General features: G+C 37.2%; 1 protein-coding gene across 3 annotated transcripts in view; it reads left to right on the forward strand.

Moving 5' to 3' along the window:
• The window catches only part of LOC137400070 (uncharacterized), a 35,248-nt gene that overhangs the window by 4,240 nt on the left and 5,808 nt on the right, over nucleotides 1–25,200 (forward strand). For 2 of the 3 annotated variants that reach the window (XM_068086390.1, XM_068086382.1), the window contains exons 2-7: nucleotides 19,822–20,662; nucleotides 21,618–21,805; nucleotides 22,115–22,179; nucleotides 23,984–24,165; nucleotides 24,313–24,426; nucleotides 24,749–24,864. In XM_068086390.1, the coding sequence (XP_067942491.1) occupies nucleotides 19,822–20,662; nucleotides 21,618–21,805; nucleotides 22,115–22,179; nucleotides 23,984–24,165; nucleotides 24,313–24,426; nucleotides 24,749–24,864 (1,506 nt within the window). Of the gene's footprint in view, nucleotides 1–17,459; nucleotides 17,576–19,821; nucleotides 20,663–21,617; nucleotides 21,806–22,114; nucleotides 22,180–23,983; nucleotides 24,166–24,312; nucleotides 24,427–24,748; nucleotides 24,865–25,200 lie in introns of those variants that run through there. The other variant, XM_068086395.1, reaches the window with a different exon arrangement.

A 25,200-nucleotide genomic window follows, 5' to 3' on the forward strand; every position in this document is an offset into this window, starting at 1 on the left:
ATGGTGCTGCGGTAAAAACTTTAAAGTCGTATGAATTTTTATGGTTTTAGCCCGACGAACTGTGAAACACATATTTTTTTTATATTTGTTGACATTTTCTGTGTTTCTGGATTTTTACCAGTGTTTTACCAAATATCATTGGGTTATGAGCATGTTTAGATCTATTTAAAAAGTTTCAAAACTTCCTATCATTGGACGAATTGCCCAGGTATACTGACACACATTGACAAGGATGGCCTAAGTTATGAGTAACATCGGCGTAGCGTTCATTCCTGCTGTTCAACAAAGAACATTCTGACTGCATCCCAATAGAAATATACTTCATAGCGGATTGTGGGAGGTAATTGTGAGACAAGATGGTAGCCGGAAGCTAAGGTCAGACGGTCGGCCCACTACTAACCTTGGTCAGCCCATTACTCACCTTAGTGTTAATATGTAGGCTTATCTGCCCACCTTTCCCAGCCAGGCCCTACTAGACAACGTAGCGTTGTCACATAAAGTCGCCAGACCCTGGATACCACCCAGCCTTGTAAAAGTTTCAAACCCCTTGATACCACCAACTCTGCATAGCTGTATTTTTAGTGACTGTCATCTGACCCTTGCAACATTCGCCAGTACTTTTGAGAGTTGCGGAAAGTACACATCCGATATATCACACCCACAATTCATTATCATGTCATTTTATATATAGCTATGTTTGTACAGTCTGTGAAATAGCATGACTCAAGCAATTCTGGAAGACTGATATTTTCACAGACACATTGCGCGCTGATAAAGTTACTTCGCTAACGATCTTAAGGATGGCTTCGGTAGGTTATATCTAAGCCATATTCTTTAGCGTTAAAATATTTTTGTTTTGCCTTTAATTCTTCCATTATATTGTTTATATTATAATATACATTGTGGTATGATACCAGCTGTAAGCACAGCCAGACTTTTTACTCAGATAGCCTGCAGCACGCGTGTAGATTTTCAAAGCAAATTGCTAGACCGCTTTCATGGCAACAATCCATGAACACTTTCATTGAGGGCAATCGACCTTCATGTATGCTAAGGAGCATTTTAGAGTTTCTTATCGGATGGGTGTTCATGAGGCTCACAGGAATCAGGAGTTTTGATTGGCTTGGCTAAAGGCATGGAGCATATGCTTGTGAAGTTTGTATGAAATTAAGCAAAAAATGTGGAAATGGATAGCATTTTCACGGACTAACAGACAGACAGACACGATGACAAAGTGAAATTTAGTAATATCCAGATATAATTAAACTTCAATTTACAATCACTTCTACATAGTGATTTTTTGACGTTACTATTTGAGCAAATATGTTTCTCAATGCGCCAATTGATTTTCAATATAACCGGCACAATGTTTGAAATTTCTTGAAACATTATTTTTTCATAAGTGAAAATAAAAACGCTGATATAAATTAGGCTTAACATATAAAAGTAATAGAAAACATAAATAAAATTAGTTTGAACTATATCTAGTATAAGTTACACTCCGTATTTCTAACATCCTCTCTGATACCAAACTTAGTCGAGTCTTCACTTCTGCCCACATGTCTATAAGGTAAAGTAGCAATGAAAACCTATTTTACAGACTTCTTCTTTACTGTTAGCATAAAATTTAGGTTTATGTATTTAGTTTTGTGAATGGTTTTATACCATGCACTTACTTAAATGCTCAGAGTGATTACGTGGTGTTTATCATTGTTTGTGACTCCAGAAAAAATCTAAACCAAATCCTATATATTTTTATAAGAATACATACTCTAGTATATGACGATTTGAATGCGTGAAGCGAATATCAGTATAAATACCTTTGCATGTTCAGGTTGAACTGTACTTATTAGCAAACATGAAATATATGCTGGTGTTTGGAACTGTCATGCCAAATCAGGGCAGACAATTCCTAGCAAATGCCTGTTCACTACTGCTACCCTGTTACAGTTCCCGGTTACCCTTTCAAGGTTACAGGTATGCTTAATAATAATACATGGAAGCAATGCATTTTCATGTTCCCAGTACCGAAGAATATTGTTAGTCCCAGGATGAACAAAACATCATGGTATGGATATTAGGTCATTAAAAGTAACTATCTCTTTGGATATAGGTCAACAGTACAGCAAATCAGAGAAGGCTCAATATTTTTGTTTTTTGGCAAGTATTTTTTAATCAATTCAATTTCAAGCAGACATTCAATTGAAGCGAAATCCTTTTCTTCAGCCTATATATAATCTCAGTGAACAATTGATAAACTTTCAATTCAATTAGCCCTCAGGTATGTGGAGTCAGACGTCCCAGTGGGCTCTAACAATAGACCTTTTAAATCTTACCCAACTCAGATGCTACAATAATGATAGACTGCAAAACAGCGACTGTCAGTATTCAACAATATTTCTTGATACAAAAAGATGAGGCTAGATCAATAGTTTTGCTCATACGGTATACCTGGATACTTGGATACCTCGGCTCGCATGAAGCACAATTATTTTTTGTGGTTAGTAAGTTTCCATCTTGCAAACAGTATGTCGAATTTCAACTCTCAAAGTCCTTTTTGAGCCGAAATAGTTTTTTGAGTTGATCAAACCTGGAAACATCGGCAATAGATCACAAGTTGTATATCCGAGACAAAATAGTGTAATAAGAATAAAGCTGATAAATTTAACCTTTTAACATACTTCGTCTTTTCAACCGCTATGGCCAAGGTTATCCTTCACTCTTTCTCGTATATCTTTGGCCGTTTGTCACAGAAATGTTAACAGCAATAGTATAATGTCTATTTGTTTCCACAATGTTATCTACTGATACAGTAGTTGTGTTCTCCATCATATTACAAACCTCTACAATCTAGCATTAACTCTGATCAAGCGTATTCACTTGTCACTAACCACTAATGACTCCAGTTGGCTCCTGTCTCTGTCATTCTTTCTCCGCTTATAACTAATTGGCTATCTGAATAATGTAATAGCGCAGATCCATTCGCGAGTTGGTTCAGATAATGCATGGCCAATTGCTTTGTTCCAAGTACCAGTTAACTCACAAATCGGAATAATATCCCAACTTATATTTTGCAATTCATATTATTTTGGAGTTATTTGCTCTCAGTTTTATTTTTGACATCCTATCGACAGATTAATTTAGAAGTTTAATTTTAATTTCCTGTTTTCAAAAAATTCTTTAGTGAACTTTTGACTCATTACCTATAAAGATTCCATATCTTATATTGATGTGGTATTTCTTAACTCTATTCCAATCTTTGGCACCTCTAGGCCTATGCGTATGCTAATTTGGATAAATTATATAAATTGCTGTTTCCGCCCTAGCAACTTGGCCACACTAACTGGGTGCCAGCAGGCACTTCAAATAAAACTTGAAATCTTTAAAAGGAGGCACCAGCGCAATAAGGCACACGGGCCATTGTATGGATGACATGACAGCTGTACGTGCGTAACATTCTGGTTATTGATAGACTCCAGCTTATGACAATTGTCAGCCAATAGAAACAATACATACAATCGGCGTCTTTGGTATAAAAGTTCACCGAAATTTCATCTTTGGTTATATTAGTCTAGGATGTATTATTGACTTCAATTACAGGACTGTCATTAAATATTAATTGCCTTTCCCCAGTCTAATGGCCATCAATTCTAGCTTTTTGGTACAGCCTTTTTGTGAGCATGGCTGCCAGCAACCCCTCGGGTACCAGCATGGTGCAGACTCCAAGAGATAATTGTACGGCTCGGTTAGACAAACAGCTGCAATTACAACATTTCTAAGTTAACGCTCTAAGCATAAAACAAATCATTCTGAAGAAAAAACAGATTTCATAGAAGGTTTGTGAGGGGCCTGTGAATACCACAAATATGAGACATTCTAACTAACAGAATAATTTTAATTAAAAAGTTTTTTAATGAATTACTCTGTTATAAATATTTTGGTCTTCAGTTGTTGACATGCCTCCTCACTAAATGTGCAAACAATCTAGGCATGTGAGTCATGTGGAGTGCGGAGATATCGTTGGCGTGTGCCTAAACGCACTTGAGCGATTCACCAGCAAAGGATATCGCGGGCATGCTCACAAACTGCCAATAAAATTCCATATCATTAGTTTCTTCGGAGTTGTTAATAAGATTAAGTCAATATGGCGTCTTCAAGGCAACAACGTAGACAACTTCCGCTTTTGTTATTAGGCATATTCATGGATTGTGCACAACAAGTAGACGTTAGAAAAAATACGATTGTATTTTTAACAGTAATGTTACGATTTTTATATATAGTCTACTTTATAGTAATTTTTTATTTTTAAAACAATAAATATTTACCATTCTCAAAATGGTCAACCTGTGCAACGATTGACTCCAAATGTTGGTTTTCGACTGGGTTTCTTAGTAATTTTTGTGTGTTGCGTCGTACAGGACTGGGTGTACTCTTATTAAATCTATGAACAATTCAGTGTTCATTTTGATGATGTTTCAATCGTAACAAAATAGCAAAATGTTGTTGCTGTACGTTGGTGAACATCGATACAAATAAATTATCAGCCATATGTTGGAAAAACCAACCAATCGAAATGCATCTCGTTAACGATAAAGTTGTGATAGAGATTGTCTAGCGTAATCACTCTGCACATGAGCTCGCTGAGCGAGTTCTAGCGCAGATTAGCGCCACCCAGCGCGACATTGCTCTAAATATCGCCTCGTGTGTTTGCATCTTAACAGTGAAGATTTGCTCATTTTCTTACACCCTGTCCATCTAACTAGGAACTATCTCATTTTTTATGTCCCCAAACATAGGTACCCAGTGTGCGAATAACAGTCATAAGAAACGGTAACTGTAGAAATATAAATGCTTATTTACTAGATTTTTTTTCACAGAAAAATTTGTCATACCTCTACACATGCGTGTCCCATCATGCGAGAAACTTGAGATTTTTAGCAAGTTTCTTCCTTCAGATACGAGTGATCTTTTGGATACCAGCACGCGAGCCGGTTCTCGATGGCTACTACACTACATGGCAAGTATGCAAGAGGCCGTTTTCAAGAACTGCACCGCTCGGTCTTTCTCCTCGATCAGTTTGAAAAAAGTTTGTAGAAGGTTGATTAAAAGTTATAGCAAATGCTAGGCTAAAAATATGACAACAAAATTAAAGTAACTTTAGTAAAAAATTAAAACTTTTCTTCAAGTGTGTTTAGTAAACTAAATTTATAGAAATTAAATTCAAAGTTTCTATTACATAGGGTCACAAAAGTTTAGTGTACCGAATGGACTGGTCTCAAGTCTCTCTCAGACCGCCGTTATCCACAATGTCTGTCTTGAAGGTAAAAACTCCATACAGTAGTATACATAGTGATGTTACATTTTATTGCAGATCATAATTATTAAATAGGTAGTGTTGGTACTGAATTACAACAATTAAAAATACGTTTTTCCATTATAATATCCTATTTAGGTGGTATTTTTATATCACGGTATCGAATTAATTTGTACTTTGTTATTTTATGTAGGAAATAGTGCCTTGAGACTGAATAAATTGACTTACTAGCTCAGCTCCAGAACGCGTTGAGCTCGTTTGTCGAGATATGACTATATATCCATGATAAGCAGACGAATTGAAAAAAGTGTTGTGTTTTATGATTATGTGCGGATGACTGGCCTATCAAATACCTATACATTATGTTAGGATCGTAGCAAGTACATCGTACTATTTCCACAGCTGTAGTCATTCCTTCCATTTTTCCTTCATTCTTCTATTACCAAAAATGCCTGGCAATCTTGAGTGCCAGGCGTTGAGTTGAACTTGAAAAATTACGCATTAAATTAAACCCTAGTGTCTTAGTGAAGGGTAATTAGTTTGCATTGATGTAATTAGGCGTGTGGAGTCAGGAATGTATTATTTAGTGATCCTAACCCTGTAATATCCAAAAAGGTCTGCATGAGACAATGTCCGGAGGCAAAGAAACTTCTTAAACAGATAATTTTTTAATTTTGTTTATTAGAAAAAATATACCATAAATGCTGTGTCAAACAAGCATGAGTCAGAGGTGGGTTTAAAACAAATCAATCAATACTGTATGAAATTCATACACTCTCCTGATCGTACAAACTTAGTGATTTATTCACTAAAAACTATACATAGCCTGTGTACATCGACAGGTTTTAATAACACAAATAAAACTATACATAGCCTGTGTACATCGACAGGGTTTAATAACACAAATACAGCCTAAAAGCATCAATGTTTTCTTTAGAAAGTAACGAGTGTAAACATGTTTCATATAGCTATCCATCTTAAATCTTATTTTTTGCGGCAGACTACGGCGTTGTCACAATCTGTCGCAATTGCTGGATAATCTGGCTTACAGATCTACAGATTACTGGAGAAACCAAATCGATTAAACTTCCATTACAGTAACTTCATGGTTAACCAATCTGGGCAATCGAACGGTTTAGCTAGGTGTAACTTAATTTATTACACAACTGAATGCCTTGCTTATGGTGCAATCTTGTAGCAGTGTGGAGTTGTCTTCTATCAAAACAGTTTGATAAGCATTGCCAAGTTCAAACTGATCATTCCTATGCCTAGTGAATGAGGCACATTTTATCGGTTAATTTAAACATGAGATACAAAGAGCAGGGAGATGCTTGTCAATCATTTCTTTATCTGTCACAGTAAATATGTACAGGCTGTCAGTGATCTTTTGTTTTAAAAACAAGGAGACTTAACATGGAATATAAACGCTACAGTTGCTGAGGAGGTGGATTGAAATATGGAAAAATATAATATACCTATATAAGTATAAAACATTGAATAATATAATATACTTGTATGTAATAGTTCATTTGTGATGCTTAAAAACTTAACACTGTGAATGAAATCTATCTAAGCGTGTGAAAGATGTATGCAAGAAGCGTCAACACTCGCCATCAGAAATGGCTATGAATTGGGTTTGAACTCACAACTGTAAGCCCACAATCCACCCATTCGCACCATTTTGACATCAGGTAGCTTGAAATTGTGTTGAGAATTGCTTTTCATTTGATTCTCCGCTTGTGCGTCGTAAATATGGAAAAAACCTTTTTTTTCTTGACAAATGCAGTTCATACATTAGACCTAATCACATTTATTTTTGATGTTCATTTGTGTTTCTTTCACAGTTCTTTTTACAATATATAATTATAAACAATAATTCAATATACTAGCTTCATAGAGTATGAATAACTAATATCGATTTGTTAACAAACAAGTGAATAACTACCCCCATCGCCGGCTCTGTGATGCCGATTGCTGTCAGACTGTAAAACGCTCATCAGATTCTAAGACTTCAAAAAAGCAATTCATAACTTGTAACCAAGCCGCAGCTTTGTAATAGCTCAGGTATGAGAGTAATAGTATAAAAGTGTGAGGCCATTAGCTATAAATTTATTATAACAGATACGTTTGTCAAAGCACTCTGTGTGAGCACGCATTCAAATTTGCAAACTTTACAATTGTGACAAATGTTCACCTGCCACCATATTTTGTTACAAATACAATATTCTTCGTATTGACTAAACAACCTTTTCAATTGCAATCAATTCTTTCGCACACCCCAACATTCTACTTAAAGTAACATGTGCCTTCGTTTGAGTTATGCTATCACCTTTTATTCTCTTCTGTTGACTTCACACGCAAGTTTATCGGCCATGTATAGAATTTCGACTTAGTGAGCTCGAGTGGAAAGGATAGCCGATTTACTTATGTCCCGTGTTTGCTAAGCATGCCCAAGTAGCACTCGGAGGCATTCTTCTCCTGCTCACCTTAGTTCTCGCATCATGCAAACGAGTCGTCAACAGTCGTATCTCTTCTATTCAACTCTTTTTTTATCTTTTATTGAAATCATAAGCTAATTGTTTGCACTCAGCACTTTAGCTTGTTCAAAGGATTTATAACTGGTATTTGTGTCTGTATTTGGTGTCGATGGGGTTACTATAATGGCTCTTATCGAGTTTGATGACCATTGCTCATAATTGTGAGCAATTACGAGCTTGTCACAAACTGTCTCTTCACCAAATGTTTCACTAATCACGGCAGACTCAATCTTGTCTTATTAACTGAACTAAGCCTAAAAATATGTTGCGTGACGAAACGCTTCTTGGTTATCAATTACTTTTTCTTATAAGGAAGTGTCATACTTCATAAGTTCAACGTCAAACAATTCGTTCTACCCATAGGAGTCGTCTAATCATTCACTGTCATACATTGATTCATTTAAAAACATTTCCAATATTTCTACTCTTGGCAGCTTCTCATAATCACTCTGGCAACAAACTCTCATTTACATCAACACAACAATGGCACTGGCCCACCTTCCCTCACCATGATTGGCTGCAACCGGAAATGACTCACTCCGTAACTGGATGTTAGTTCCATTTATTAGGATTATGATTAACTGTAGACTGCGTCCTATTGGTTGAAGTCATCAGGGATAGATAAGAATTGTTCTTTTGGCCATGTTGTGGCCTACACCAGTGAGATAAGTCAAGATACTCATGAATTTTTAAACGTAGAATATTAAGTTTAAACAAATATTTGTCTCTGTATAATAGGGCTTCCCGATTGGGGGTGCGAACACCCCAAGCTGTTCTACGCGGGGTGCAAGAATCAATCGTGAAAACAAAGAATGTGTATTTGTTGTTACAACAACTAATTATGCGAATCCGGATTTTCATCTCTCTTATATATAAAAAATAAATATTATAATGCTATCGATCCTAAAAATGATCTGCGTATTTCACTTGCCCACAAAGAAACACATTTTGACCAGGAAATAGCAAGTTTTGTTTCATATGTTGCTGCTGTGTGAAAACAGTAGACTCTTCTTAGAATGCCCCTTCAATAACGTATTATCTTCATATATTCTGAATACTGTAAAACCTTTATTTAAATGCCATGGTACCCTTTTTTTAAACCCTTCCCTTGGAGTGGCGCTTTATTAGGTGATGCTCACATAAAAGGTGGCGCCGTATTTTCCAAACACCTCGTCAGAATTTTGAGAAGATAAATTTAACCCTTTTGCGGGCGATTTGAATGTCGCCCATACTTTGTACTCACCTTCGGGTGGTGCGACATTAACCCTTATGGGTGCGAAAAATTTGCTAACTCACTTCCAATTTGTAGATCTCTAAATAAATATGCATTGGGAAACTGATACATGTCTCTACCAGTTGATATCTATTGCTTGCAATTAACCTACGATGATCTTTACGAAGTTTTTATTCAATTCTAAATTTGAAGGTGTATTTTCATTTTATATCCACATTTAACAAGGTTGCATAAAAGGTCATTGCACACATCGATATGTTTGCTACAGTTTGCAACTAAAACTGGCTTTTTATGTGCAATAGAAGAGGAGTTACGAGCGCCGATTCATTGTAAGCCGTGTTAAGGATGGCAGCAAGGATGCTATGAAATAACATGCTATAAATTTTTATATTTATAAGTTATATAATGATAATCTATCAAATGATACAAATATATATATTTGTGAACAAATGACATATATGGACCATACTTATATTACATGCAAAAACAAAAATTAACATTTTTAAAACAAAAATGTTTCCGTCATTTGGTCGGATAGCTGCGCTCTGCTTGTTGCTTTCGATGAAACGAACATTTTCTAGTAGTCCAATACCTTCCACAATATCTTCTTACCTCAACTCTTCTTCTGCACTGCTGAACTAGTCGATAGTAGCGTTCAAACAATTTTTTTGGCAAACAAAAACTTTTAAGCGTCACATTTAGCACAAATGCAACGCGTAAGTTTGCTAGCTAAACGTAACCTTAGGCCCAAAACTCGCAAACAGTTTTTATGCATGTTTTTCGAAGTATTAAGACCGCGTTAAATAAGAACTACTATTAGCCTGAGACAGATTAATTATTTCTATGGTGTTGCTTTCAAAGTACGTCTACCATCCTAAATTTAAACCGTTTTTATATGTACACATGTACTTCGAATTATTATGACTGTAAAACAAGAAATTACTATTAGCCTGTGACAGATATTAATTATTTCTATGGTGTTGCTTTCAAAGTTAATCTACCAACGTAAATTTAAACCGTTTTTTACATAGGTACATGTACTTCGAAGTATCAAGACCGTTTTAAACAAAGAACTACTATTAGCCTGATACAGTTACTAATTATTTCTATGGTGTTGCTTTCCAAGTTTTAATGAAAAAAACTGTAACGACTTGGATTTGGAAAACAGATTTCGATACAAACAGAAACAACGAACGAATTAATTATTATTGATGTAATCGAGTCATTATTAGTATGGTTTTGTTGACAATTTCCTACTGATCACTTGCTATTATGGATTCCTGAAGATTAAGAATGTCAAATGATGGCGGTCAAATAGAAGTGGCGTTCAAATAAAGGTGGCATTCAAATAAAGGTGGCGTTCAAATACAAGTTTTATGGTATGTCTATTTTTCATTGTTCTGAGCTTTTTTGTTTTTTTTTCAAAACAAAGGGGTATGAGATTGCTCTCGTCACTCGTAGGGGGTCCTCGTCAGTCATAGGGGCCCTCGTCAGTCGTCGGAAAACTAGTTGTAGATAAAACTAGTCGTAGAGAAAACTAGTTGTAGGAAAAACTGGTTCGTAGTAGAAAATCACTCTTCAGGCGATGAAAACTAATAGAAAACTGCTGCTTTGTACACTGTAGTTTCCTACTATGAGTGTTTAAAGACTCTTGATTCGTCGCAGCTTCACAAGTAAAAATGGAGAGAGCAGGGTAGAGAAGACTGGTAGAATTACAAAGTAATATAAATGTAAAGTGTTACAATGAAGCATCATCAAATGCTGTGTAAGTTGATATATATTCAGTGTAAGTTGACCTAGGTCATGCTCTGTATCTCTACTACTGCATCTATCTACACGTATCCCTCTCTTGCATTGCCAAGTATCACCTGTTCACCTGTCTCTAAGATGATAATGATAAAACCTCTTTATATTAATTGTTAATTTAGTAACTTTGTTTTTCCATATATGTTATATAATGCAGTTGTCTTAATACTTTGTGTGATTATCTATAGCATGCATTAGAGAGTTGCCTTAAGTTTTTGGGTGGAGGGAACATTAGATTAATTACCTACTATGCAAAGCAGATTTTGAAACAAATTAAGTTTATATGCAAAGTTTTGGCTGTATTTTAGTTGTAAGTACAATTTGATTGCTTTGCCAGAGGCATAGTACTCAGAGCACTTTGTGTATCTATACCTAGTAATAGGGGTGAACATAAAAGGGATGAACTGAAATTTGGTACATTGACGTTTGAAATATTATTGAGTAGTTTTTAGATTTGAGCTACAGTATAATTGAAGGTAGCTGGTGCACTGCTGCCCTCAAAGGCGCTGCCGGTGTAATTATTTGAAGTTTTGGGGTTTGCAGTAAATCTTTCAAAGAAGAATTAATTAGTCACTCATATGTTATCACTAAAATTGCTGCAGTTATGTAGATTGTGTTTTTTAACATACAAAAGTCACATCTCACCCTGATGCGCGTGTACCAAATTATAAGGAGTTTTCTTCCCTTCAGGGATCCAATGCTTAAGGGAGGCAATTTCTGTAATTATGCTTGAGTAGGCAGTTACGTGATGAAATGAGGCGGAGCTGATGTGTTTCTGTATGGTCAAAGGTGCAGTTGACTGGGTGACTAGTTGAGCGTATGTTTTAGGATCGGGTCTATTTTCCTCCTTATCTTGCTCATCATTTACCAGGACATATCTTATTGCTCTCTTTGATGACTATCTATGCAATCTGACTATCATTATACCTCAACACAAATACTGTTTTACAAACGCATGAGAATATCTTGGCAATATGCACAAGTGTCTCAGCTTTATGGCTTCTGATAGGTTTTAAAATGGTGTCACCCTGTCTCGATTTTGCCTTCTTGTCCTCGTTCACCTACCTTTTTATGTTTACAAAATGCTCTGACATTCAAGTATCTATCGTGATGAACTTCCTCAACAGCATAATTTCATGGCTTCGCTATCATAAATATTATTTTATTATTATGAGGCAGAAAGTGATTACAATGACCTCAATAGGATAAATAAATACCTGGTCAATGGAATATTTTCTGTTAGAATTATAGAGTATTGCTGCACATTCTATTAAAATATATATGATTGCTTTAATTATAATATACATTAAAATAGTTGTTAATTATCATTCCAAGTGTTCGAGATGGCTCATAGAGGTAGATCTACGTTTACAAGGCTAGCATTTTTAAAGCTGGTGTTTGCTCAAATATCTGAGCTTATCACAAGTGAAATTTTCAACTCGGGTTACTGGATTCATTCGCATTCAAATCTCTCCGGAGGAATGTTTGTTGGAGGTGAACATGAGCTCCTACGACCATAATTTGTAGCTAATTTCTCATACAGATATATAACAGCTCCCATATTGCTATCGTTGTTACGCGATCGATTGTCTTATAGCATCAAATAGTATCATTACTCTGCCTGTTTAATTGGCCGTGTGATTAAATGGTCTGAGATGAGTCATTAGAAAATGGAAGTTTCATTCCGTTTGAGTTGATTTGATATTCACTAGTGATTCACAGCTCATATTTCAAACCAATATTGTTTTGCTAAGGTAATATTTGACACACCTGCACATCATCTCTCTCGGCCATCTCGACATTTGGCAAGATCTTGATCTGAATAGATAGGTGTGAAAGAGCTTATATATAGACTATAGCTATATTTACTAGAGCTATAGCTAGAGCTATATAATAGCTATATGTAATATAGCTCCTACACTAAACAAGCCTAAGACAATCTAATCTATATGAATATATATAGATTAGATTGCATTAGATTACCAAAGGGATTAAAATTTTGAGGTTTATTCAGGACTTATTATAGAAGTTGATACCCAGATCTTCATATCGGTTTTTCCTCATATCCAGACAGTATGATCCTTAGTTTACAAATACTGGCTTTGTTCAATATCGGTATATCATAGTTTGTTTTTAATTTTATATATTTTTCTGCGTGTTACTACATTATTCTGTGGCATTGAAACTATTTATAAAGTGCTGCTATTGTGTGTGCTGACAGATGACACCATCTAATATGATTTCCATTTGCTAATATTACTGCTGGAGTAATTTTATAGATATCAAACTTTGGGGGAAATGCCATGCACATCATTATCTGGAATGTTTACTCTGGATATTTCTGATCACCTTGGCAGTGTTCTTATTTACACTGTTCTATGTTAGAGATGATTCATTTGCAGATGCCGCCACTTGTTTAAACTGGCTCCGCTGCCGATCTCTGTTAGCAGAGAACCCTCGATATATCTAGCTATTCCTATCAACCAGGCTTTTGTTCATATTCATAACAAAACATCAACATTTACCGGCATTAGAGTAATATCCAGAAAATGCTGACCGCTTGCAGAATAGTTATATTGAAAGACCTGCCACTGTCAGCGCTTTTCTATATTTATATGAATGAGTCACAAGTTTCGTATAAAAAGACCTTGTAAATAGCTCGTGGCTGCTTACAGTCTTCACTTATGTTCTGATAACATTCTGAAGACCCTGTCGGCAAGCGACTCTGTCCTAAACTATTCTCCCTCTATTCCAGTCTTCATTGCATACGTAGAGGCTGTTTACACTGTACAGTACTTCTTCATCTTTTTCTTTCTCTGCTTCCATCTTGGCTTTTTAATAGTAAGTGTAAACTTGTAACAAGTATATCATATTTAAAATTTTTCTATTTTGGCTTCTGCACAGGAAACGAGCATGTAAACAAATGTTAGGTTATCGTAGAATATATTGCGGTAGATGTTACACATTTTCACTTATTCATTATGTTTACTTTCTTGGCATTCCTCTTTTCATTCAGCATTTGTATAAAAACAATGTCATGGTTGGCATACGTATGTAATATCTATACATTCATGGTTCCTCTGATGGTTTTAAAAAATATTTCTTTTTATTTAGCCTCTTTAAACATTATTTTTTGCAAAATTTAACCGTCGTAACTCCTAATTGTCATCGAAGGTGAACCTGCATAGAATTTTTAGTAAATTTTATCAAAAAGTATGGTTTTTTTCTATCATTTGCAATTGATTTTGATGTTTGAGGCGGTTTGATTACCAAGATATTTCGAGATTAATATCGACAAAACTTGATCGCGGTTAAAATGCTCAGATCAAGCGAATGTGCGATTATGATGTCTACAGTTGCAAAGAGACCGACAGAATAGAGGTGTGTAATGTTTCAATTTAAAAGCAATAGCCGATATCAACTATAGCAACGATGACAGCTAGTGATGTCACTTTGCACAGATTTTTCTTATGAGCATTTTAATCGCGATCAAGTTTTATCGATTTTTATCTATAAACAATCAAAATTATGCCGCACATCAAAAACAATCGCAAATGATGAAAAAATACCGATACTTTTTGATAAAATATGCAAAAATTGTATATACTCATCGTTAACCGAGGGCTACATTTATTGCGTATGTTTGTATGAATGATCTATTGCTTAACAATCAATAATAAAAAACAAGCATTCAAACAGTTTATCAAGTGCAATGGTGGAAATAAAATACAACAGGTAGTCGAGATTACCTGGTGTGTGGCTGACTCCTTTGCAAGAGTATGTAAGCTTTATGACTGGGTGCTCCATGTCTGGAAAGTAAAACCTAATTCTGTCCTTTTGTTTTCAGCAATGCAGGTATTTTTTTATTAAAGCAGCCATGATGGAATTATAATGAATTGTGGTAAGAAACGCCGAAGGTTTTATACCGCACGCAAGTGCGTCTGCCTACGGCCTGGGCTTATTGCAGGTGTTCGAAGTCGGGCATTCTCTGTAATTTAGTACATTCCTCGAGTCGGTTATGCAATTGGTGTGCAAGTTAAGTACAAATATATTCACTCACAATACGCCTGACTATCAATATCCTTCTACTCAATTTGTGCAGCATTAGACCATTTTAACATTGATGGTTGATTTCGTTCTCTATTACTGAACACATGAATTATGGGAAGATTAGAGGATTTCTGAATTCTATTGTCCGTTACTAGCTATGCTCAGCGTTGAACCAAATTTCTTCATTCAGTGCAATGGTTCACACCGGCAAGGATAAGCTGCCCAAAACTCCCTAGAAATGAAAGGCGCATTCACTAGAGGGCACTTATAAAGCAGGCAAGGCATCTAATCCTTGAATAGATCCATGTGTGGTGACCCACGCTTGTAACCAGATGTCGTGTCAGCCTGCCAACAAAGTTTTCGGCAATAACATGTTGCCAATATTTTTAGTCGATTCTTATGCTAACCAGGACAGTAGCTGACTCCCCTATCGATGCTGAGATCCTATCCTTTGCTGATTTCTGATGCTGTTTTTTAAATTTCACATCGTGATCCAAGATAGCATGAAATTATCAGGAGTGTAGACCTTATTTATGTTACAATCAGATAACAACTGACATGCTTTTGCCCTTTGTTCATACTAGTCTACGGGTTGTCTTGGGATTGTCACCTTTTGAAAGAATTATAGAGTTGAGATTTGTTTGAGATATACCAGCGTCAATCCCCCTTTCACAGAATTGTTGTCTATTGTTTATTCATCCACCTGCTCTTATTGTCATCCAACACGGACTGGAATTAGCGCGCTGTCAAACTTATTTATATGCTCGAGATTTTTTTAAACAAAAGGAAGAATTGAAAAAAAAATAGCCAAAGGTGTCATCCAACCCGGCAACTGATGTTATGCCAACTCATTGTTTTCCATCATTGCATGGAACGCGATTCAGAATGCTATGTGGCCTGTGAATCTTGAGACGGGAGGCGTTTGTGTGAAATAGGCTCTAGTTACACTCTGTATTCCGCGTTCGCTTCAGTGGACCTGTTCGCAGCTATCGGGTTAATCTGTGTGAACTACAGCAAACCTTATTAGCGAAATTCATGTATTGTTTGCCGTACATTCAAGGATCGCTTACCACTTGCGTTCATCTCAGCTCTAAGAACAGTGATAAAATACGACTCCGCAATACGAGTTGTGTGTTTTTTCATGATAATGGGCGCTTTTCATGACAATGGATGCATTCAGTGAAAGAAACTGGAAAATTTTGCTTTTTAAAAAGTGATTGACCAAATAGAAAAAAATGAGAAAGAGAAATGATTCATAATTGTTTTTATAGATGCATCTAACCCTCTACCCAAACTTGCTTCAAAAGTTATTCGATCTATATTGCCCTATCGCCCACTCTTTCTCCAACTTCACAGGCTGATAGATTGATTCCCTATTCCGAAATAGATATTGCCTTTCAATCTCTTGGTTCTATACTTCCCCTTTTTAATTCAGTTACACTCTGGAATGTTTTAAAATCCTCAATGTGGATCACTTTTGGATATCGTTAATGGGAGAGTTGAGCCATTAATGAGTGCAGGCTGCTATAATAAACTTTACTAAAACGGCAAAAAAACAGATTTAAACTTCCAGCTGGTGAAGTAATACTAATACAACTTTCAATAAATTTAGAATAGTTTTATCGTGGTGGTCTGTCTGACATACCTCCAACATATAATGTTATAATATTTAATATCAGGCATGTATCTACACGTACGTGTGACAATTATACTAAGGAAATAGCTAGCTACATTTGTATCAAAGGTCAGGCTTGTAACAAATTGACGGTTTGGCATAAAGAATATTTGAGTGAGCAGATTTTATCCTGTTGATTTTTGTTGGTTTCTTAGATCCGTATTGTGGTCGTAGCAACTAATAGTTATGTTGCTCCACTTTCACTCGTCTGCAAACCATTTCCTCTGTAGTCATATTCATAATGTATCCATAATCGCGGTCATTTTAAGTAGGAATGGCTGCATTGTTTTCCATCATTTTGTCATAAAACTTGACTAATGCTCTTGTGAAAGTGAAGGCTCACAGTAAATTATTCATAAAGATGACAGGGAGGGATGTATGCGGTTTGGTTATCAGTTTGACACTTTCCAGTTTATCCTAAACTGGCTTCCAAAGTTGTCACTTTTCGTTAAATTATGATATAATGACATTAAAATTACAAAAAAAACCATTTTACATGTTAGCTCTGATAGATATCCTAATTCCACTAAAACCACTACACCTTATGCCAAACATTAACACCTTGCCAATTTACACCGTTATGCAACAAGAGCTTTTTCTTTCAATGCACATAATTTATTTTACAATTTTTGTGTCATTGTTTAATTTGCTTAATAAAAGTTCACATCTATTAAGATCCCTGTTGATAATTCCTTCATATATACGTGTACATTATAATTGTCTAGCAATGCCGTGTGGAGTTGTGCCCCCATCAAAATATTCAAACTGCGCTGTGATTGGTCAGTATTAGTTTTATGCATGGCATGCCATGGCTGTAGGTTGTCCAAGGGAATCAGTTTACAATGTCCAGTAGAAGTTATAGGTAGTGTTATTGTGAGTATGATATCGCTATGACCGCTTGGCCAGCTAACAACGTACCAACAACTAGACATTTCCGTGGACATCGATATAACAGCATGGTAAGAAGTCAGCGTCACTCTTTAGTTACAATAAGCTATGCCAGCTTGTTTAGCTATTCTCATATAATTGAAACAGCCAACAAATTATTGTACCTGTTTACAACTTGTTTTGCTTGTCATTCCTAATTAGGAGGTAACTTTTGGCTGACAGTTGTTCTATAATTACAGAGCTGCATGTTGTTTATACATCAAGTATTTGATATTCCTAGTTTCTTTAACAATTAGCTAGCCATTGGCACCAGTTGTTTTTATTAAACACTCTGTTCTCTCTCTCCACTCTTCATCTACGTACGCTCTTGGCTCTATATTACTTTACAAACAGGACATCCTCTAGCCTGCCAGATATGTCAGAGGTTTGTGTTGACGCATCTATATTACTTTTTACACAACAAAACATATATTTATATTATTGATTTTTCGATAATTATTTTTAAGTTGCTGGCGATGACCATAAAATTGAACCATATCATATGACATAAGATTCCATTAAAGGGCAGTCTAAAATAGCTGCAGTACAAATGCTCCCTGGTAAATGACACGCTGACAAATGGCAGCTTTAGGATAATTCATTCTAGTAGGTTAGTCTTGCTGCCTCTTGGTCAGACTACTTTGCTCTTGTGTATTATTTATCCATTACGGCTCAGTGTGAGAAGTGATACCCCATGAGGAACGTGATTGGAACATTTAATAGAGTTGTTTGGAGAGGTGCGGTTATGTATAGCTTACCTTCGTATTAATCAACAATCGAACGAGACGATCCATCTATCAGGATTAATGTGTCAACTTGATAGTTTCCCTGTATAAATCCATGGATTTAATAAGATCTATGCTCTGATACAATAACTACTTTCGTGTTTTGTCAAAACACGCGTTTAATCTGGTGACATACTAGTCAGTCTGATCTGACTGCCAGGATGTTTCAACAAAACTTGATCTCAGTTAAAACGCTTACAAGAAAAATCGTGTCCAAACGACGTCGCGTGTTGTGTGGCTGCCTGTCTCTCTCCTTATTGATATCGGCTATTGCATTCAAGTTGCAGCTTTAATCGTTTTCTCATAAAACCTACTAAAACGATATGTACGTTCATCTTTAACTAGGCAAACCGGTTTAAATATTTTATGGAAGTGAAGTTACAAAGCGAAGGACATCGTTGAAGAAAGACCCAAGTATTACATAGTTGATGTATTCAGACAACTACTCGAGTATAATTATTAGCAGCTGGTATGAGCTACACTGTCAGCCATATGCGAGTCTAGCTAATAATATACAGTATGGAAGATTTCTCTATCGTGACTCTTAGCTAATTTTCATCTCTATCATCCTTATATTTTATTAGCCTGTCCTCCCGCCCAGCATGCTTTCCGGGCTATCCTATGTCGAGTCATACTGGGCTATCTCATCTGTCATACATCATTTCATTTTATAGTAATGACTTTAGATGGAATATATTATGGGCGCAATTAATAGAGGTGTGTTTTCAGCACATTGGTGTCAATGTGTCGAATGGAGATTTTCTGTTCACTTATAGACAAACTTTGTTTGACATCTCTTCATCCTTGTTCAATCAGCAAATGGGAATTAATTTTGTGAGCAAACAAATTGTCGCGATTAGTTTTTAGCCACCTGACTATTTGTCACATTCATTTGTCAATCACGTCCGCCAGGTTGCAGATTTGCTAGAGTTTGTGAAGACAAGTGTCCCGCGGGCCAAGCATTGGTTGCTAGGAAAAGGGCTTATCAGCTGTATGACCAACTATTCACACGAAGAACAGCATTATCTATGCATTGGTTTGGGACGGCAGTTTCGTTGCCTGTTATAATATCACGGGCGGCCTGCTTTCAACAGCACCGTTTGTTTGTTAAGTTGTCGGTTGTTGGATATTGTTGAATATTACAGTTTCTCCCGTGACAGAGTCTGACATGTGCTTGAGTATAATAACCATATGATGATTAGTCTAGGCCAAGTAAATATTCTCTTTTCTCCGAATGAGCCTAACTGTCGAGCATTCTCTGCGTTGAGCGTTAGAGAGAGATAGTCTGAGATAACATAGTCGCACTTGCCAGGCACTCTTACTCCTATAATAGATCTGTCGAATTTTATGTCAGAACAATAATAATAAATCAGATTAGGACATCAAAAAATTACTGTAATTTGCTGATGCACTCGGAAGGTGTAATACAGCCAGGCTGTACTGATTCATGTATCATAGACAAAGGAAATATTTTCATTTATTTTATGTTATAGGCGCAGAGCGACTCTACCCGTGGCAGGTCCACTGGGTTGACTGATAGGCCTGGTTCCGCGCAGCAACCCGCCTCCTTTCACTTTAATGACAACCATAGTAGCACTGGAACCGCTTATAGCTTGAGGCCAGAAGGACACATATACGAAGAGGTAGGACCTCCTCAACCACCCCCGTATATCTGCACACACGGTGAGGCCGAAGGCTGTATTCCATCAGTGCATCATCACACAATGGACCAACACATGATGATGCGAGGGTCGCCATCTTCATTGTGCAGCATGTGCAGTAGACATTGTAACGGGCACCGGGCTCAACCTTCCCCACCCACATTGCCACACTGTAACTGCGCCCAACACGGCATGCAACAGCCATTCTGCAATCACCACGGCTCCATGCCACATCATCAGATTCACGTTCCCACTGCCGTACGCAGCGGACACATAAACCCTGCTCAACTCTGCAGTCCTACATGTACCCTGCATTCCAGCCTCGGCCCTAACGCCGACCCATTGCATCACGGGTTACCATGTAGTTTGCACCCACAAGCTTCCTTAGCGAGTGTGACCAATCAGCGATATACCGCCCCTACACTAACCCCTGACACTCTTCATAATAGCCGAGTCGAAAACAGCGGCAAACCAAAAAATCGTTCGTTATCACCATTTGCATTCCTGAGAAAGAATGACCGTGACTCCAAGACATCTACTAACACCATGTTGGACAGTTCTAGTAACGAATCGGTGCTAAAGCGCAACAGAACCTGGCTCATAGCTATAGTTCTAACTCTAGTCCTTATCGTCCTCCTCTCGGTCTCTGTCGGCCTAGTCGTCACATTCACGGGTAAGTCGCAGCTATTGTTTTCCAACCCATCACCGAAACTTGTTAAATTGATACTTAAAGCCTGTTAATTTCATTGAAATGGCTTCAATATTTGATTAGCTTAATATGATTGCTTGGAGAGGTAAATATTAGTCGCCTGTTGAACTTGCAGGCTGGGGTTTCACTGCTGATGCGATATGTAAACTAAAAACTTTCGATTTCTTCTCCGTGTCACACACGGAGTGCACATACAGGCATGACTTATAAAACAACATTGTTGACACTTCAACCACAGCTTGTTGCATTCTGCTATCACCTGCGCATTATTCCTGCATTATTCCTTGGATTCTCTTTCATTTGCTTAGATTGAACTAATAGCCTTTTCCTAATGTTGCGTTCAGCCTCTTCAAATTTGCTAATTCTACGAGTAAATAGTAACATCAGCCGCGCTGGCAGCGGGTTGAAAGCGAAAATGATGGCTGGGGTAGGCTGGCAAAAGTGGGCGGGCGAAGAGTAAAGGCTGGGTGCTAATGGCAGAGTTACAGACAGGTATATCGTGATCAATCAACATGTAATTATATAAATTCTCCTGACATAACGATGGGTTTGATCTGGCCGACTGCATTGTCATTCCGTGATAGCTTCCCGTGATATTGCCATATTATATCGATGAGATGCGCCAATCAAAATTTGATCCATGATAGCCGTGATACATGCAAATCCTCAGAGAAAAAAACCTACAAACGAAGTCTGAGAGAGATGAATGCCGGGCCTTAATCTCTTACTAAACTTGCTTGTGATTTAATCAGAAAGGTGTTAATGTCATTTCCAAGCACGGTTGACGTGACAGCATGTATATTCAAAATCAACCAGGTATGTCTGACACTTGGCTCTGCATCACTCAACTTTTTTTAGCTTTTTCTCCATGTGAACATTTTTAAAACTATTTCTTTTATATGAATGGTTTCCTTTTTAGTGCAAAAGGCGGGGAAGGCGGTAACTAGCAGTACCTCCGTTAATACGCAACTACCTGTAGAAAGGGTCACGACAAGGTTAAACGCGACAGTCAGGGTCATCACAGGAAGAAACTCCGTATATACAACAATCCTGAGTCAGCAGTCATCACAGGAATATAAAGAGTATGCTGACACCTTCACCTATCAGGTAAGAAGCCAATCAGAAGGGCTGTCTCAGGTAACAGAAGCAAGTTAGCGTAAGGTATGTCTGGTCTAACTTTAACTAGCGCCGGGGAGACGTTAGAGACTCTGTTTGTTATGTTGGTAAACTGAAAAAATACGCAACAAAAACATACCTGCCACACTGATGTTATTGTTACTGATTGATTGTTTTCAAAAGTGCCCCATTGATTGTTATTACAACAGTTCACTTTGTGAGCCGTCCTGATTGTATCCAAATTGAATTGATTGGAATTCGCTCCTGTTATTTCATGGAATATACTTTGAATGTTTCTAGGCAAATGCAGTTCTCAGCCGGCAACTGTACAGAGAAATAGATTATACAGAGGTGACAGGTCTTCGGTAACTATCACTTACATCATTTATATACTCTCTGTACACACTGAATGCTCCTAAACGCTGTGCACTCGCTATGCTCAATGCTTCAGCATCTAATTTGAAGTAATTACCCCCTTCGAACTTCCATTTTCTCAACGGATGAAGGAATTAAGCCTTAGCTGTTAAATAGCTTCTCGCGAGATTCTCGATTAAGGTTGAAAAATACAAAACCCTGTTGTCAGGTGAAGAACATGAGCGAATGCATGATTCTATCGCAACCTTGTTGGAAAGTAAAATGACTCATCGTAAAATAAAACGCCATAAAGACGATTGTCTGTAATCAATTAATGTCGGTAGTTTTATTTCAAAGCTTTTCAGCGCAATCTCCAATCAGGCATATTCCCAAGTTGCTTATTGCACTGAAAGGTATGAATCGCAATGCTGATAAGATCTAAAACAAATTGTGTTTTGGACTCTTTGACTCTGTTCAGTTCTCTTTCTCTCGTCGATGCCGATCGCTGGCTGGGAGGCGTTTCTTTCTTTTGTGCTCTAAATATTTTCACTCTAAAGACTACTGTTTTCAGGCTCCAGTAGCTGATTTTTCATAGTTTTTTTTTAACATTTCAAAACACCAAATTCTTGGTTACGCAACAGTTAATTTGAAATATTTGATGTCATAAAAATTTCAATTATAATTAATGTAGTGCTTTTATATATCCTAATGAACATTCTGAACGTATATACAGATTGGTTAGGGTTACTCACTGCCAGCAACCATGACAGCTGCCAGCTGGTAAACTTTTTAGTGGTTTATATTTTATACTCAGTTTTTATAAGATTTTATTTTTGTAACATTTTGGAATAATTAAAGTTTAGAGACTTGGTTGGACCACAGGAAGGTCGAGTTCTATGTCTCTATCAGTTAGACATTCATAGATCAGACTGCTACGCAAACCACAACAATTGCCTTATCTGCAGATAAATAAACAGTAGGGTTCAGAGGTGACCTCATCGCCACTCTTTTCTCTCCCTATCTAGGCTTTGTCTTTCCACATTTTTCATTTGGGTCGACTTTGTCCTCATGCTGTCAGCTTCGAGGTATGGCCGCTGGTCCAACTGTCATCTTAATTAGCCTTAGATGGAAAACATGATCTGTGCTAATTTCAGCAAATTTGCATGTCACTCGTTCAGATGTTTTTCCTAACAAGCTAACAACTGCTATGGCGACTGGAAAGCTTACAATTGTGGTAATTATGTTGGTTTATGAATAAATTTGACTGAGCGTGTGCAGGGGCCACACTCAGTCAGTTATTGAGAGCTCTTGTACTCCAGGTAATTGCGTTTGCTCTAACGAACTCAAGTTGTTGAAGAAACGTTAACGACACCAAAGGAAAATAATTTTTGGCTTGATAGTAATTTTTTCATCTGCAACCTGTGGAAACTAATAGATAGCTTGAAATACCGATTGAGTGGAGACTCGCCTGCGCTGTAGCGGATTAGGAGGGCGGAGAGTGGCAGACCGACAAACCTTCTGTTTGCTTAGTCAAATATCTTAGACAATGAACACTTGAGTTGAAGCCGTCCGCACCCAACGAACATTGATGAGCTTACTGCTATTTATCCAAATGATTCGATACACAATTTTATGTTGAATTGTTACTGTCCCGCCCTGCATTCTCCGACCACATAATCTATGCTAATAATACCACCATTTGAAATGGTGTTATACAAGCTGATTAACTGCCTGTGCAAGTTCCTGTTTGATTTTTCCTTAAATAAAATTTTTTTCATTTAAATATAATTTAAAATTTCCTATTAAACATTGTAGCAACGGGTCCGTGATGGTAGACTTTGTCATCACGCTTAAGAAGGAATTTACGGAGAGCGAAGCCCTTGGTCTTGCGAAACAAGTGAAACAAGAGTTGCAAAATGAAATGAACACTACTTTTCACACATCGTCTTTTAAACAAAAGTTCCCAATCGACCCCTATAAAATCGACATCACACCAAGTAAGTACTACCTACGTCACTTGTTTAATTTGCCACCAGTACATTTACCCTTAGCATGCCACCTCATAGTGCCAGTCATTAACAGTTCCTAATCAGGAGCCTGTTAAATCAGGCTTGTCCACCTTACAATTCATTATTTTTTGGCAGTGTTCAAAGGTTCTGCCGGTGACCAAGGCTTCGAAGAGGAGACGACTTCTACACTTTCAACTGTAGCTCCCACAACCGAACTAACCACAACCACGATGGCAGTCACCGAGCCCTGTAAGCAGTTCTTTATATTGTTGCCTTAGGAATTACAGTAAAACCTCTATTTGAATGTCATTGGAAAGGGCAATGTTGAAAATTACAGCACCATGCGACTCAAATAGAAGTTATACAGTAGATATGAAATCATCAATTGTCAATGTTGACCCTGGTTGTCCTGACTGACCGAGAGGAAAAGTAAAACAAACCACTGGTTATCTTCCTCATTGTGATTTCAGCGTGTCACTCCAATCTTCTATACCCATATGGTTTCATGAATATCTGTTGTTCTGACATCACAAAAGCCTGCCTTGTACTTATTCTTGCAAACAATTTTTAGATGCAACTCCTCCCTCATCAGGCATATGTGAGCCCATCACCGATACCATCTGTCAGAGGATTCACTACAACACTAGCGGTACAACGTACCCCAACTATGTTGGCCACAGTAACCAGGTAATCTCACAAAACCTGTTAAATATTAAACTAGAGGAATCTATGAATATGTTGTATTGTTTTCATGCTCCCAGAGTGACTTCATAGAGTACACATCAAGTATAGAAATCTGTCATAATGAAAGAGTCGCAGGAAGCCAGTCTCTAGGGACACTTTAGGTTGGGCTTTGACGAGCCGTCCGCTATCTTTGCTATCAATTATTTTCTCTTTGTTCACGGCAGACGGTGCTGTCTTTCACTTTTTTTAACAACTTTTGTTCGGCAAACAAGAAGATAGCGACGCAGAGATTAATGAAGCTGATCTAGCCTGGGAAGAAAGGGGTGTTTAGGGTCCAAG

Source organism: Watersipora subatra, chromosome 1 (assembly GCF_963576615.1).
Source record: "Watersipora subatra chromosome 1, tzWatSuba1.1, whole genome shotgun sequence".
NCBI lineage: Eukaryota > Metazoa > Bryozoa > Gymnolaemata > Cheilostomatida > Watersiporidae > Watersipora > Watersipora subatra.